Source organism: Leptodactylus fuscus, chromosome 1 (genome assembly GCF_031893055.1).
Source record: "Leptodactylus fuscus isolate aLepFus1 chromosome 1, aLepFus1.hap2, whole genome shotgun sequence".
Lineage (NCBI taxonomy): Eukaryota > Metazoa > Chordata > Amphibia > Anura > Leptodactylidae > Leptodactylus > Leptodactylus fuscus.
Window position 1 is genome coordinate 334,590,220 of NC_134265.1, and position 16,208 is coordinate 334,606,427.

At 44.6% G+C, this 16,208-nt stretch overlaps 1 protein-coding gene across 2 annotated transcripts in view; it reads left to right on the forward strand.

The window, feature by feature from the left end:
• The window catches only part of CTBP1 (C-terminal binding protein 1), a 195,813-nt gene that overhangs the window by 85,901 nt on the left and 93,704 nt on the right, over positions 1-16,208 (forward strand). The window contains exon 1 of one of the 2 annotated variants that reach the window (XM_075261131.1): positions 1,627-1,700. The exons of the other annotated variant lie outside the window; for it this stretch is intronic. Coding sequence (XP_075117232.1) covers positions 1,694-1,700 — 7 coding nt within the window. The 5' untranslated portion in view covers positions 1,627-1,693. Of the gene's footprint in view, positions 1-1,626; positions 1,701-16,208 lie in introns of those variants that run through there. 2 annotated transcript variants of the gene reach the window in all.

Genomic DNA, 16,208 nt, shown 5'->3' on the forward strand with positions numbered 1-16,208 from the left:
GGTAGGAGATGAATAGCCTTTCTTAAGGCTATTCCGACGTGTTGGGGACAAAAAAAATTCATTCTCAATGAATGATCGATCTCCTAGATCCTATCACTAGATATATGTGTTATGAGCTAAAGATATGCCTGAATAGGCTATTCAGGTGCTGCTATTAGTTTTTTAAAATACCCTCCCCCATTTTTGTTTCTTACCTCAGAAATCGATATGCAAATGAGATTGATCGTGCACAGTGGGAGTTCTGTGCACCCCTTACCGTCATAACTCCCTGAGGCGTGCTACTGTGCACACTCCAGTGCCATTTTCCCATACAGAACATTGCGAGCTGGCACTGGAGCGTGCGCAGTAGTGCGCCCAAGGGAGCACTACTGCGCACGTGCGTTATTTCAGTAGGAACCGCTGATGATAGAAGGGGCTTGGAGGAACAAGGAAGAACTCATTTGCATATCAATTTCCGAGGTAAGAAACAACAACGGGGGGTCTTTTTACAAACTAATAGTAGCACCTTTTTAAAGGCTAATCAGGCATATCTTTAGCTCATAACACGTATATCTAGGGATCTCGCCCCTTTAAGGTTGAGGCCATATGTTGAAACATGATGGTTTTTGGCCACAGCAGAAAACTTGGTCCTTTACGGTCTCAGCAAAAGTGAAGTGGATTTTTATTTAATCTCCTCCCCATATAGTGGGAGGAAAAAACTGCGGAAAACATAACATTTTCAAACAAGTGCTCTACCTCTGCATATCCCCCATAGCTTTGTGTTATCCTATTCGTTCTGATCCATTGGAAGACCAGAACAGGTAGCTGGCCCGATACTACAGTGGCCACTTTCACAGAGCCCAATAGACCCCATTACCTATAATGGGATCTGTAGGACTTGCAGGACTTCATCTGACGACTTCTGGACGCACGCTGCAGTGGAGTCTCCAAACGCAGCCCAATGCAGCTGTGAACACGGCCTAATATGGGGAAGATTAAATCACAATTTATGCAAAGGCATTTTTTTCCATAGGATTTTTTCAGATGCGTTTTCGACGTGTGTGGCCTTAGCCTAAAGGAGTTTAACTCTTTACGTCAGTTCTTGTCATGCATCCATGCTCGGTCGGTAAAACTTGGCAGCTCGCCTCCACCCCTCCCATGGCACAGTGACCTGGTTTACCCTGCCCTACAATCTGTTGCCCTCTAGTCCGGGCACATGCCAGTCTGCCCCTCCATTATTCCCTCTGGATATACTCGCCTGCTGCAGATCGGTTGCAGATATGGCTACATCTGCATGAGCCTTGTCACCAAACACACTCAGACGGACAGAAGGGATTTTTGATATCAGAAATTTCTGCAAGAAATCTGCCGCATGTGAATTGAGCGTAACTTTTGCCTCTCTCCCTCCCTTGTGTCCTCCACAGCTGCAGCCACTCCTCCAGTTTACTTTCCCCTTTCAGCCATGTCTAAGGGAGGAGGAGGAGGAGGGGGAAGACATTATTGTATTTATTTCCCTGCTATCTCCTCCTCTGTACACTCCAGCCCTGTGTGCGGCTGAAGGGACGGCCCTCTGCCATTGGCTGGAGTCCAGCCTCGCCGGCCTCTGATTGGCCGCCCTGTAGTGCTTGTATGAGCTGATTGGTGGGCTGTTACCTTGTTTCATATTTTCACAAGCCATAGCATAAACAGCTTGGGTTCTGTCCTCCAGGTGGAGATGCAAGGTTTGTTACATTTTGTTACATTTCTATGTATCCTTGCTGATGGGGAGGGCCCGGCTGGGGCAGGGGATGGGGCTGGGGCGCCTGCTGAGCTTGTCTTTCAGTCTAGGGAAGGGTATATGGGAGGGGTGGCTTTGATCCCATGCTGTGTGTTTCATGTTAGAGGATCAGAAGGGAGGGGGATATTGTGGGTTGTGTTCTGGGGGCTTCACATGTTCAGTGCTGGGCATGGAGGTGTGCGGATGATCATGACAGGGGGTGGGTTATAGCTGGATTGCTATACAAGCACTGTATACAGTGTGTATACATAGGGTGGAAGTTTGTGCAAACGTGTAATGGTGTGAACCCTGTCAATTCACTAGTACCCCCATCAGGAGAGATTTGGCTAGGGGACCGGTCTGTAATGGGGTCATCGCTGCTGATATTGTCATGCAAGGTCGTAGGACTAGTGGATCATGGGAGAATTTATATTCAGATAAACTTTGTGATGGGTTTCTATTCCGATGCATTGATTTATTGTGATCTGATGGGTTATTTGTCGATGCAGCGTTTTGCCTGGCATGCCAAGGAAAGATGGGCAACGAATACCTGTCAGATCAATACTGGCCTCACTGTACTGCTATATCTGTATACTAGACTGTATGGGGGGTTATTATGCTGAGATATTTGGGTATAATGTGATGTCACACTGTTACTTTATGGTCATTGGATTTTAACCCTTTGCAGTCTTTGCCAAGCCTGGTGGGCAGAGGATGGACGTAGGGTCCACACCTCCCGGACACCACCTTGCGTTCCATGCTGGTTGCTCTTACTAAGGACAACAATCGGGGCTCACACTGCTTTCCTGTAGACAGTAGGGGGCGGTCTTCTGCCTGTTACCTATGACCCCCAGTTGATTGACAGCTGCATGTAGTTGTACAGTGTTCAAGTATATTATACATGACAGTAGACGTGTGTGTGTCACTATTTACAGATGTAGCAGAGCTGTATTTGTTCAGTGTGATTGAGTAGTCATGGTAAATCTATATTCACTTGTAGAGGTTATGATGCAGCAGTCTGCAAATTGACAATTTTGGTTGTGTGTTTTTTGTTTTGTTTTTTCGTTCCCCCCCCCCCCCTTCCCATTGAAGTTGATGGGTTGGACAGTAAAAACCAACAAGGGAAGCTGCTTATAAAATGTCTACATATATCTGTAAAGCCACAGCAGCCTAATCCAGAAGGCTTACCTGCAGCCCCATGTAAAATCACTGGTAAGCTATTGCTATATTGCATTGTTTTGTCAAATGATGACAAACTCTGCTCTGCTGCAGCTGTGCGGGCTCCTATCTGCTACAGAAACACACAGCACTTCAGGGGGTTTGCAGCTTTGTGCAGTGTGATGGGATTTGGAGCCTGCTGGCAGGCAGCTAGTTAATCTCTTAGGCCCTTCGGCTTGTTGGCGGCTGATCTGCGGCCATCATTGAGCCGGGGATATTGTAATCAATTTGTTCCTATTTCTCCTGCATCACTTTTGAGGCACAGACAAGTCGTTGTACTCTGGTACTACAGAGAAATCGATGGGGCTTAGGATGAATCTTCAGTATTGTGTAATGCCATGTTTTTCTAAAATATATTCACTTGCAAAATATGTAAGGGGGGGAAAATCTGACACCTTGTCATCCATGTTTAAATGAATATTCATTAGATGCTCCGCCCTCTTGGCATACATAATGTAGTAGTGTCTTTATTGGTAGGTCTTATATCTGACCTGACCTCCATAGCTGAGCAATAGGGGAATATGATTGGTTGAAGGTCCACCCCTTAGACCCATTCAGACATTAGGCAGGAGGGTTTTTCGGAGTAAAAAAAAAACCCAGAAACCATTAATGACCTATCCCAAGTGTAACATCCCACTGGGATAGTTTGCCTTTAACCCCGAGTAGTATAACAGATGTCGTCATCACTTAAATATGGCGACTGTTCTGTAGAGACCCGGTGGTAATACCTGTGATCAGAGTCCGATCAATGTGGTGGAAAAGGCCGTCTCTGGGGCCCCACCTGCTTACTTGTAATAGCCAGGGTGGCTCCCGCAAAAAGAGTTTGATGTCCATGACAGCTGGGAAGTCTTGTGAAGACCCCGGGCAGTTATATGTAACTATATCTACATATGTTGTATTCTATTGAGGCTTGCATGTAGCAGGCCTCAATAGTTACCTAGTGATTCCCCATAGATTGCTGTATATCAGTCCATGGTAGAAGAAATCTGATGCAAGTTCAAGGGGGGCTGAGAATTGTTTAATAAAAACATTAAAATCTTCCAGTTTTTCTAAATCGAAACACAAATTTGGCATCCTTGTGTATGAAAATGCCAGAACTAACACATTTTTCCATGTGGTAAAAGTCAAAGCGTGGTTTTGTTTTTTTACTTCTACTGAACAAAAAGCAATAAAAGAATGACCTTCACCAAAAAGGTATAACTGAGAAGTAAATGGCTGCAACAGGAAAGGGCCTATGTGGTAAGCAGTTTGGTACGACCCAGGCAGGTGTATTGGGAAATGAGGAAACAAAAGGGTCGTCTCATCTTCACCTTTGGAGGGTAGGGAAGCGGTGACTGAGTTGGGCCCTTCACTGGTCTGGACTTCAACCAAGCCATTCCGCATTGTTCCTCGAACTACATAGGAGGAAGACGATCACCCCTGTTTTGGCTGAACCTAGAACTGCGTTCCTGATATCTAAGGATAAGTGTTATATGGGCCTTGGGGTAGACCAGGCAACTGGTTGACCAATTCCCTTTCCAGGGGGTTGGGTAAGACTGTATGGGATAGCTTACTGAAGTAAGGAAAGCGCTGACTATTTAGGTGTATAAACTGCGAGCTCAGCTCCTACTCACTGGTAAAGCTGCAAGCAGTGTACCTCAATTTATGGAAGTACGGGTGGAACTGTTCCTGCAAGACTGTGATGGGCACAACTCCCGTCAGGTTCAAGAGGCCTGACCACTAGGAAATGCCCTAGGGTAGACTACCACCACCATCAGGTGTACTGCGCCAGCCCTGGATGAGCTGGAAGTATTGGTAGTACTGCTAGCCTCCAGGCTTCCTCCAACAGGTTGTTGTATAGGTCAGAAGTACCTGGTGGGGGTCCAACAACCAGCACTCCCTTGAGCAACTGTTCTCAGCAGATGATCAACAGAGAATGGGGCAGGAAGCAGACAGCTTGTCTCTGTAGTGGCTGAGCAGTCATTGTAACTTGAGTCCCTTTCCAGTGAATGGGAATTGACCTGCTGTAACCTTTGTCCTTTAGAATAGTTCATCAATACATTAAGCCCCCTTAAGGCTGCAGTATCCAACCCATCCAAGGTTATGCTGAGCTTGGTCACTGTAGAACCCAAGTTTTGGTCCAAATATTCTTCCACAAAGTAAGGCAAAGGATACTAGAGTAGGTGCCATTGAAAACTGGCCTGAGACTAATGATGGCTGCACCCAGTAGTTTGGCCAATATTGTCAGACCATACATTGTATATTGGGGGGGGGCCTCTTAACAATCCCATTCAGCAGAGTGTGAGGAAGCTGAGGATCAGGTGGTTGAATTTCAACACGTCCAATCCTTTCTTCTAAATGTCTTCTCTCCATAGAGAATACATGCACACTGTGTATGTGGGAGGTCATAAAAGATGTCCGTCAACCAATTGCTCATTGGCCTTACAGCTAAATTTTATGGCCACCCTTGACCACTTGGATTAATTTGAGGAAAAATAACATCCAGAACAAGGGGGAGATCAATCTGTAGGTATGGTAAAGCCAGCCATAAACACAAGACTAGGTTCACTCCTGTATCTGGATTCCGTTCGGGGTTTACATCCCCAAATCTGCTTACAAATGTCTGCATTTCTTGGGCAGACCCCATTATAGTCTATTGGGTGCGAGGGTATCTACCATTTTAGCAGATTCCCCAAGTGGACCTGAAGAACAGAAACAGGTGCAGGTGTGAACCTAGCATTAGATGGGAATGTAGATCGGGAACAGTAACCATAATCTCCTCTTCCTTGACTCCCATCTGCCCAATCTTATTTTTGCCCCCTCCTCTTCCCGTCACATGTTTATCTGAGAGGCAGCTTGCAGCAACAGGAAGTTTCCCCATTACTCTGCCTGTAATGGAGACCAAAGACACCAGGGGCTCCCTTATCTGTTACATATCTCTGGTGTATTTTATTTTTAGGTTTAGTGTTCCTTTAAGAAACTTGAGTGTGGGCTAACATTGCATAACTACACCTACTGGAGGAAGCGCCTTACCCCAGTATAACTCTGCCAGCAGACGCCTCGTTCATTACCATCACCACTAAATAGAGCGCTGAGGTTAGCGTCCTATTAGACATACATATGCCTGTGCGCACACAACAGTTTGGATCTGGCATATTAGAAATGACAGATTTGACAAACACAAGCTGCTTGACCATGTGGACTTGAAGCGAAATTTCAGCTGTGGATGACGGATTTATTGTCTCGGTTTGGAACATTTGAACATTTTGAACAAGTTGACCTCAATGCTCTGAACATTAGGAAGCCGTCAATATCCAGCTGCAGCATTCACGCTCCTTCGATCTATAGTTCTAAACCTTTCTGAATATTTTTGTTAGTTTAAATGTGACTTCATCCACTCAGACTTAAAATTTAATCCCAATGTTGGAATTTTTTTAACCTCTTATTGGTGGATTTTGAGGAAAACTAGGTGACCTCCAGTATGGTGAAGACCCATGCAGAATCTGCTGGAAGGTTATGTTACCCTGTGCCATTTAGAATAGTGGTGTGTATATATTGTGTTCTGGGGCCTGGTAGCGAATATCGCTGCGCCCCCTATAGCTACGCCTCTGCTCCTGCATTAAACAACCCACTTAGTTAAATGGATGCTGTAATACTTGGTGTCTCCTTTGGAGGCACTGCAGGGAAATGACTCTACTGCCAGGTCATTGGGGGTTTCAGCAGGGGCACGCTTTGTCAAGTGACACCTCTAACAAGTAGATGAGGTCAATTGAACACATTTTTCAGTCTGATGCCAACTTTAAGATGCAGAAAATTGTGGTGATGGGCAAAAATTTCAGCCTGACGCAAGTGTTTTTATTTTTTTTTAAAAAAATTCTGTATGGCAGATCTTCTTGAAGTAACAACTTAATAGACAGGGATGGCTTAAAGGATATCTGCTGTGCTCTAGGAGTATGGCCTTTAGAGGTTTTAGGTCAGACGTGGCCCCCTGCCACTTGTACTTACCCTCATTTATTGTCTGGGTGTAGGACTTCTAGGTAGAACGGTGTTCCTGCGGCTGGAAATCTACATTAAAGTACGTGTCTATCCGCCTGCCCGGCTCCAGGAGAGAGGCTTAACCTTTGGAAATGTGCAGCTTTCTAATGTGCTATCCTCCTTCCTCAGAGCTGTTTTTAGCGACTTTACAGCTCCCAGACAGATGGTGATATTTGGTTTCCTGACAGTTTTAATGAATTTTGATAGAAACGATAAGAACATTTGCTTCACTTAGTAAACTTCCTCTCCTGGCTCATAATTAATGGAACAGTCTCCGATATAGAGCTCGTAGGTGCAGGGATATGGAAGAGGGGAGGGGCTGTTAGGGATGGTTGCGAATCATGGCACAAACCATTACTGTCTAGAAGAGGTAACAGACATGGAGTGATGCCATACACTACTCTTCAGGATTGCCATTCACTTTAGATGGTTGGTCAGGAATAGTGATGAGCGAGTAGGATTCGATCGAATACCTCGCCGGCCTAGGTATGCGTGTAATCGGCCGAACACCAAGGGGTTAAACGCTTTGAATATTTGATGCGTTTAACCCCTTGGTCTTTGGCCGATTACACGCATACCTATGCCGGCAAGGTATTTGTTTGAATACTACTCGCCCATCACTAGTCAGGAAGCTATTCCTCTCATTCCCCTATATACGTGCATGCTGGACTCTGCAGAGCGTGTGTTTTCAATAGGTAGATGAGAATAAGCCACTGCCAGACACTCGATGGAAGTTTAACTCCTTAAGGAACAAGTGACCTTGGAAGGTATTAGATAAAGGTGAACCTCCTGAAGATTCATTCTATTTCAGTTTTGGATAGTTCAACCCAAAGATTCGTCATGGGCTAACTTCTTTGGCGCGATCCGGAAGTGAAATTATACTTTGGTAGGTGGAGGTGCAGGGGACTTGTACTGGTACTTTTTCCCTTACGTCCTCTTGGAATCCTTGTGGCATCAAACACTAGCTCTAGATACTCCTTTGGCCTCTTCTGGTTGACCTCATGCACTATGGTGTCACCTCTAAGGCCTCTGGTGGATGTCATCCAGGAGAGGACCTATAAACTGTGCTTGATGCCACAAGGATGCCCAGGACAGGTGAGGGATGGTGAGTAACTGTGTGTGTGTTTGCTATAAGCTCCCAGCAGGCAGATAGGATTTGATGAATCTATATGGGCCCATTCAGATGGACATGCTTGGTCTGAGAAGCCTAGACCAGCCACAGCTTTCCTGAACTCTACCCAAAGCAGTATAGTTATATATGGCAGTATGTTTTAGCACTACCACAGGTGTCCTGTCCGGGACCCGAAGCATCACTTGAACATGGACAGTAATAGTTCAGGAACTTGGCATTATTTATGATGGGATGTGTTCAGGTCGGTCTGGGAAATGGATGGTTGCTTGGACCAAAGATTGCTGCCTGTATGGGCGACCAAGCTCTACATAGATAAATGTGCTCAATATTAATCCCAAACATCCTAAATAACAGTATAAGCCTACATATTTATATTAATTTAACCTCAATTTACAGGAATATTAGAGCTTAACCCATATCAATCTTGTGAACTACTAAGTCACTTTGGGCCTCCCAGAGTATGACCAGAAGATCTCCCACCAGCACCCAAGCCACTTTCTACATGTTCTACATCCCACCAGTGTCCTACTAGATGATCCTCCAGTAGGTCCAGGCTCTAACACACAAATGGTCCAGCAGAGCCCACCTTTGAAAGGAACAAAGGTTGGTTTCTTGGGGGTTGTTGGATAGGCCTCCAGAAGTATATTGTCTGGTAGGCCTAGGTCCTCAGTTTGGCACTGCAGACCTCTGACCATAGTGAGGGCCACGATAGAGATGAGGAAACCTCTCAAGTCTCGTTTCCGGTTTGGGTTAAATAAGTTAAGCTCTGTTCATTCTGAAATTGGCTTTAGATCTAGTGCATGGAAGAACCTCTTGATATCAGTCGGTGCCCCAAGGTGTGGAAACCACTCTTAAAATCCTTTGCCGCTGCATTTCTAGGTCTTCCCTCCTGAAGATAACAAGTGCAGTGCTGCATGTTGTAGCTCAGGGCAGGCGTTAATAGTATTTCATTATTGAAGTCCTTGTGTAGGTCTCGGATAACAAGTGACAGTAATTGTCACCATCAGCACTTTTTAATGCCACTGCAGCACTGTGTAGACATGAGATGATCTAGACTGACATTATCAGAATCTCCGACTTCCATGTGCTTGGAGGATGAGATAATTTACTGCTTCTAACTGCATCCTCTCTGCCCGGGTTTGGGATACAAAGCTTCATGTTATTGGGATTTGTATACTTGCAGCCAGATGACACACATACTGGCTATACATGTGACGAATGGTGTAGTGTGGCCGCATAGCCCTCTGAGGACATCTTGAGTAAAGGTATCTGGTAGTGGATGCTTTTCGGTTGAAATGTGAGTAAATGTTTTCCCAAATTCATTAATGGCTATGAATATATAGAATTGGGAGGGTTCATACCATTGGCCGTGGTACAGATCTATAATGGGGCACCCATAGAATCCTCGGAGACTATGGCCATACATTGTGTACCTAATGGGACTTGGCTTTACTGTAGCTTGCCGTGTATGAGCCCATATATGTATACATGGAGGAGCTGTACATCAGGGCCGTAACTTGAGAGCCATAGGCGTTACTTATGCCAGTATATGGTGCACTATGTTTCGATTTGGGGGGGGGGGGGTTCTAATTTTCTAGTATAGAGGGAAGATACTGTGGCACACATTTAGTGCATGGCCTTTGTGTCAAATATTTGTTTTATGCCTTGCTTGCCACACTGTGTGACTATGGGCCTGGCATGTTAGAATGGAGTTCTGATGGAAATCTCTGCAAGTTCCTGTCCGACATGGGTCATTTTGGCACATGGGTGTTCACCGGATTTATAAAGGGACTATTGATAGACTGGCAATGCCCTATACCTGTTGTGACCTTATATTGAGACTTTATTATATCAGTTTCAATTAGGGTTGAGGGATCGGAGAAGATCGGATTCCGATTGGTGATCGAGTAAATTTCACGATTGTGATCGGAGTTCCGATCCTGATCTTTTCCGGCTTGATCAAGGTCAGAGATTCTCAAGATCGGCTCAACCCTATTCATGTATATATTATTCGTTGGGAAGAGCGATCGGGATTGGGAAAGTTCGGATCCCGATTGGCGATCGAGCAAATTTCAGGATCAAGTGGAAAATGATTGAAACTCAGATTTTAAAAACTATCCTCAAATTTCAAGATCGTCTCAACCCCAGTCTCCATATGCCCCAGAGTTTTATGGGAGTGAATTATTACCCCAGAAAAGTACCGTAATTGGGTGACACCACAGACCCAAAATAGAAAATCAGCCATAGTAGATTTGTACTGTCTAAATTTTGGAAACCTTACCTTTGTACCGCCGAGTAAGGGTCTGACACCCTGAATAGAGTCCATACCCTGCAAAATCTGCTGAGCTATAAATACACTGATAAAATGTGATTCATTTACAAAAATTGGAGGATGGCACATCCACGTATTCTGGCTCCAACCCTGCCAATCCATAATGTCCATGATATATGGAGGCACCCCAAGTTTGGTTGGATGGCCAGTTGGTCTGCATTGAGGACTACGTACATGTTGAGGGGTACAGGATTGGATGGGGTGGTGGGGTATGTATGTTGATAAACTTGGCGCAGAAGGTTACGTCTATGGTAAATGTGAACCCCCCCTCCTCCTTGGGCACCATGACATCTTGTCCCGCCCTTGTATTTATGTAGTTGATCCATTTTCTCTTGAAGGAAGCGAGGATAATGAGCTAGATTGGACAAGTCACACGGCGATTATGAGCTCTCTTGTCACTAAATGGCCTCTTCATCTATTTTGTGAAATCCTGTTGTGCGTGTGTAATAAGTAGCTGGCCCGTGAAGGTCAAGCAGTATTGCGATTCTGTCGATGCTCTTAAAGACTCGCCATGCCTCCCTCCTGAGGACCAGAGCAATTCTACATCTGTTCCAAAGTGCGGACATTTTTTGTTGGCAGATGCTCCTTTTAAGATGCCTTCTGCTTGAGCGGCTGGCAAATGAATTCTGACATTGTAGCAAGAAGAAAAATCTGTTTCTAGATCCGATAGTCGTCATTTACGTTCTGCAGTCGCACCTGATGAACGCCGCTTGTCTCTTGTGGCCATTGTTCAGAAGCACGCACTGTATACGGAGAGATGCCGCATCTGTTGTGATGTCTGATAACTAGATCATGTACAGGCAACTGTATGTAGAAGGTGCCCGGAGTTAAACGCTAGCAATATTCTGCGAGGTGGCGCACACCAAGGAAAGAAGTTGCAAGAACTTGTCAAAATCCAAGTATCCACTTATGTTTTTGCAGTTTTTGGATGCACCTCTTCTGAAAATGAGTTGCCATTCAGGGTTATTAAATCCCTTCAATATTTGGTGTGGCCTTTGCCCTTTGAAGGTAGAGTCCTGGAAGTGATATGGCCCCCGCAGAGCTCTGATCTCGGCATCATCCAGTCTCTTGGATGACATGAAGAGGAAGAAGGATTGGCGCAAGCCTACATCCACAGAAGATCAGGACTTAGTTCAAGTTTTTTGGAGCAACCTCTTTGCAGAGCTCCTTACAAGAACAAAGTGTACCGAGAAGAACGGATGGAAGGAAAAGGGCAAAGGTCACCCCAAATATTGATGGGACTTGCATTTTCTCGCCTTCATTAACATTTTCTATTTCTGAAAGCATTACTGTGTGCAATTCCCCCACCACCTGCCTAAAATTTCTGCACAGTAGTGTACTCTATGTGGAAGATGGGAGTGAGTGGTGGGTTTGTAATGGATAATAGATCTGCCGGATCCTTAGTTCCGATTAATCCACAGTAAATGATGGCTGGAATAGAACATTGAGTGAGGGAATATTCAGTGTTAAGCTTGCAGTGACCAGTGAAGTATACACAAGTCATCTGGAGTTGCCTTGGGGGTCTTAATCCTTTTCTTCTCCATCTTAGACGATGCATGTAAAGTCCAAATGTGCTTTACTGTGTTGTTCCTTGAGGCATTGCTGAGAACTAGTTTTATGTGCGTTTTGTTTTACCTTTTTACTTTTGACGTAACTTTTTAGTCTTTCAAAAATATTGATATCTGGATTGTAAAGAAGTGTGTGTGTGTGTGTGTATGTGTGTGTATATATATATATAATTTTTTAAATATTTTTCCCACCCACCTTTCACTGTAAATTGAACCAGTTCTTGCTGTAAATAACTGTTCAGTTTAAGTTTTTTTTTTTTTTGTTTTTTTTGCCAGGCCATCCACAATAATGGGGAATCCCAATTTAACCGGATCTGGTTTTTGATGTGGACATGTCCGTATGAAGCGTCCAATTCTCATCTGTGTTAATAGCGCACCTAAACTTTTGTACGACTCTTTTTAATCCCCCCCCCCCTTTTCCCGGTCTGGCTGTATTTGTGACACTAATTACTTTGTGAAATCGGGTGTAGGAGACTGAGGGTCAAAGTTAGATCTTGGGTATCACAATAGAACTGTGATTTTTGGTGTCCTATGAAACTGAGATTCTTATCTTTAATATGACACAGAGATCACATTTCTAGGTTTACATAACCCTCGGATCTGTAGGGCAACGAACTCTGCACATTAATTGCTCATTTAGTGACTGCAGCAGGGTGTAATGTGCCCTTATACAGCATTGTATGTAGATGACATGTCTCCCACCACTAGGGACATTACACAAAAGCTGGGACTGTCCTGACTGATGGTTGGGATTCGGGAGGTAAAGTGTGTGTATGTGTGTGAGTGTGTGTATGTGTATTGTATATAATGTATATATGTATTGTATGTAATGTATATATGTGTATTGTACATAATGTGTAGATAGTTTTTATTTATTTACAGGTTCTTTCTAGCAGCGCCACCCCTATGCACAGGTAGTGTGTGGTATTGCAGCTTAGCCTCATACCATTATTGGTTCTATTTCTAGAAGAAAGCAGGTGTACAGAAAAAAAATCATCTTGGCAGTATGTGTGCTATTAAGTATACCAAGTATATTCCTGCTCCTTTCTCTGAAATCCTGTTTCTTTATTCTTTCCTCCATTTCTCTAGTGAGAATTGCAGATCTACTGAGTCAACAAAAACCCAAACATGCGTGTTGCAATACCACACACAACCTGTGCATAGGGGTGGCGCTGCTAGAAAGAAGCTGTGTGTGTGTGCATATATATATTCGCACATTTTAGAACACTCAGCAAACGTCCATTCTTTGTGGGTGCGCCGGAGATGGTCTTAGTACAGCACGCTCTCCAGTGCCCCCATTAAAATGAATGGGGGTGCTCAGCAGTCGGACCCCTACTCATTAGCAATTTATTCTATGAATGGAGGATACATTTTATGGTATAACCCTTTTTAAAATTTGGCTTGCACATTGCAGGAGAGACTGACCTAGGAAATGCCAGTCTTAATAACCCTCCCTATTGTTAATTAGTTAACCCCCTTAATGAACTCTACAAGTCTTTCCTGGATATTGTTATACTTGGTGCAGGACCCTAGACTGATGCATAACACAATGATGTGCCTACCTTCATTCCTTGAGTTATGAGCCATCTCTCCAGACACCGAACGACGCAGAAAGCCAGTCTCACCCATATGTAATGTGGGTGCAAGTTCTAGTCCAAATCCCGGTCTAATGGTCTGAACATCAGTATAACTGAGCCCTATATTGCTCTTGGGTTGAGACCTTTTTGTGGTTGGGCCAGAACTTGTGATTGGAATATACACACATGAATTTGGCCTGTTCCTGGGGAAGCTTGTGATGGTCAAGTCTAGACTTTGGACGACTTCCACTTGGTAGCGCATTGTTGAAGTCTATTGTGTGTATGGTGATATATTTTTGACCGGCCAAGCTGACTGCTCACATTGGTCCTAACTGCCAAAATACTGTAACCATTCACACTCTTGATGGTCATTATTGGTTTGATGTATCTAGTCCTTCTGGAACTGATGGATACGTATAATCTGTGTTGAACTATTAGAGTATGATCATTGAAGAGAAGAGTTAATGATTATTGATCTACATGGTATATAGGTCACCTTGGCTTATAACGTGTATATAATTGTACAGCTTGTGCCTTCATTGAGTTATGTTCAACCATTGTTCTCTCCTTGAAGGGCACTGGTAATGGATCAAGGTAATTCTCAACTTCAGACTGAACATTGAATTATGATCAATTGCATCTTCTGGACTACCAGAAGTGTTAGCCTAGATGGGTCAAGAGTCCACAACTTATCTTTTATGGCTAAACTTGATCTTGAAGAGTTTAGAGAATTAATGCACCAAATTGTCATGGCTTATTTTGGCTGTACACTTAGGGCCCCTTCACACGGCGTAAACGCGCCACTCATTTAGACACGTATACATGTGTCCGAGTGCGGCGCTTCAAAATAGAGCCCATTGATTTCAATGGGAAGCGTGCGTATATTCCTATATATGGAAGAGTATATGTATATGCTCTGTTTTGAAGCGCCGTGCTCGGACACGTGTATACGTGTCTAAATGAGCGGCACGCTTATATACATGCGCTTCCCATTGAAATCAATGGGCTCTGTTTTGAAGCGCCGTGCTCGGACACGTGTATATGTGTCTAAATGAGCGGCATGCTTACGTCTTGTGAAGGGGCCCTTAGAGGATATGCCCTTTTCAGCAGGAACGACCTACCATCTATGAAGACCAAAGGGACCAAGAGCTACTTGTGTATAGCAACTTTTTACTTCCTTCCTGTCTTCGTGAAGCTCATGAATGACGCCACCACCAAAAAAGAAACCTCAATAACTTGGCATTTTAAAACCCAAAATGCACATGACTTGAACAAGCATTGTAAGCGAACATCAGGCGATCCCATTAGGGTGTAGGTGGACAGATCTTGATTCTTCAGCCTTGGCAAACATGATCAACCATACATATGGGGCTGGTCATGTATACTAGCCATAACGTTTTTAGTATATTTGGTATTTTGTACATCGGAATATGGCAATTTCCCCATTACTAATATGGGGGAGGGGGGTCATATACTTTAACAGAGTTCTTCATTAAAGGGGCAGTGCAGGACTTAGAAAACATGGCTGCTTTCTTCTCAGGAAGTGAGATGTCTGTTGATTAGAGATGAGCGAACACTATCCGAAACTGCCGTTTCGAATTGCATGCTCCCATAGGAATGAATGGAAGCAAAGTCTGCGTGCCGGCCGTTTAACCCTCTGCGTGCCGGCTGTGTCCATTCATTCCTATGGGAGCGTGCTATTCGAAACGGCAGTTTCGGATAGTGTTCGCTCATCTCTAATGTTGATCACATGGCCATGCTGCAGCTCAGTCCCATTCATTTTACTGTGGCAATGCCATGTGACCAATGGACACGAGGTCACTTTCTGAGAACAGCCATTTTTTTTAGTCCTACACAACCCCTGTCAATTGACTTTCAAGTGCCTTACCAATACCCAATAAAGAGGCCCAGTCAAAGCTAGAAATTTCTGCCATATTAGGGCTAGTTCACACGTGAGTATAAGGGGAGGTTTTTGACAGCGGATTTCGCGTCCAAAACCTCCCCTTATAATGGTGGTCTATGGAGACCGCCGGGCTTCTGTTCTCCGCTAGCGGCGAGCTGCTGCTAGCGGAGAAAAGAAAGGACATGTCCTTTCTTCAGGCGGAAGCCGCGCAGGCTCAGCCGCGCGGCTTCCGCCCCCGGCAGCTCCCTCCTATGTCAGGTCATTCATTTGAGCCGACAGCAGAGGGTTAAGCTGCGACAGCGATGGTCGCGGCGGGCGGGTTTTGACAAGAGAGAGATGCGGCTCGCCGCGTCTCTCTCTGTGTCAAAACCCGCGCGGGCAGTTCACGTGTGAACTAGCCCTAAAGGGTAATTTATCAGATAATGCCACTCAGGTTTAGGTTCCATATTCTTGATTTCCTTCCTGCCACCCCAGCAGATTGAAATTTGGAATACTTAATATGTTGGAGAGGAGCCACATGGCAAATATTACAATGGGCCTATTTTGGTTACCTATCCATGGGTCACTTTGCAGTTCCTCTGGGAGGGGTATCCCTGTAGAAGTTTTTACCACCTGACTAGGCCCCGTGTCGGGCGCCCCTCAGCAGTCACATGGTCTGGTACGCTACTATATCCAGAATATTTTATCTTAATTTTTTTTTTTTTCTTTAAGGAAATCTCTCAATCAGGT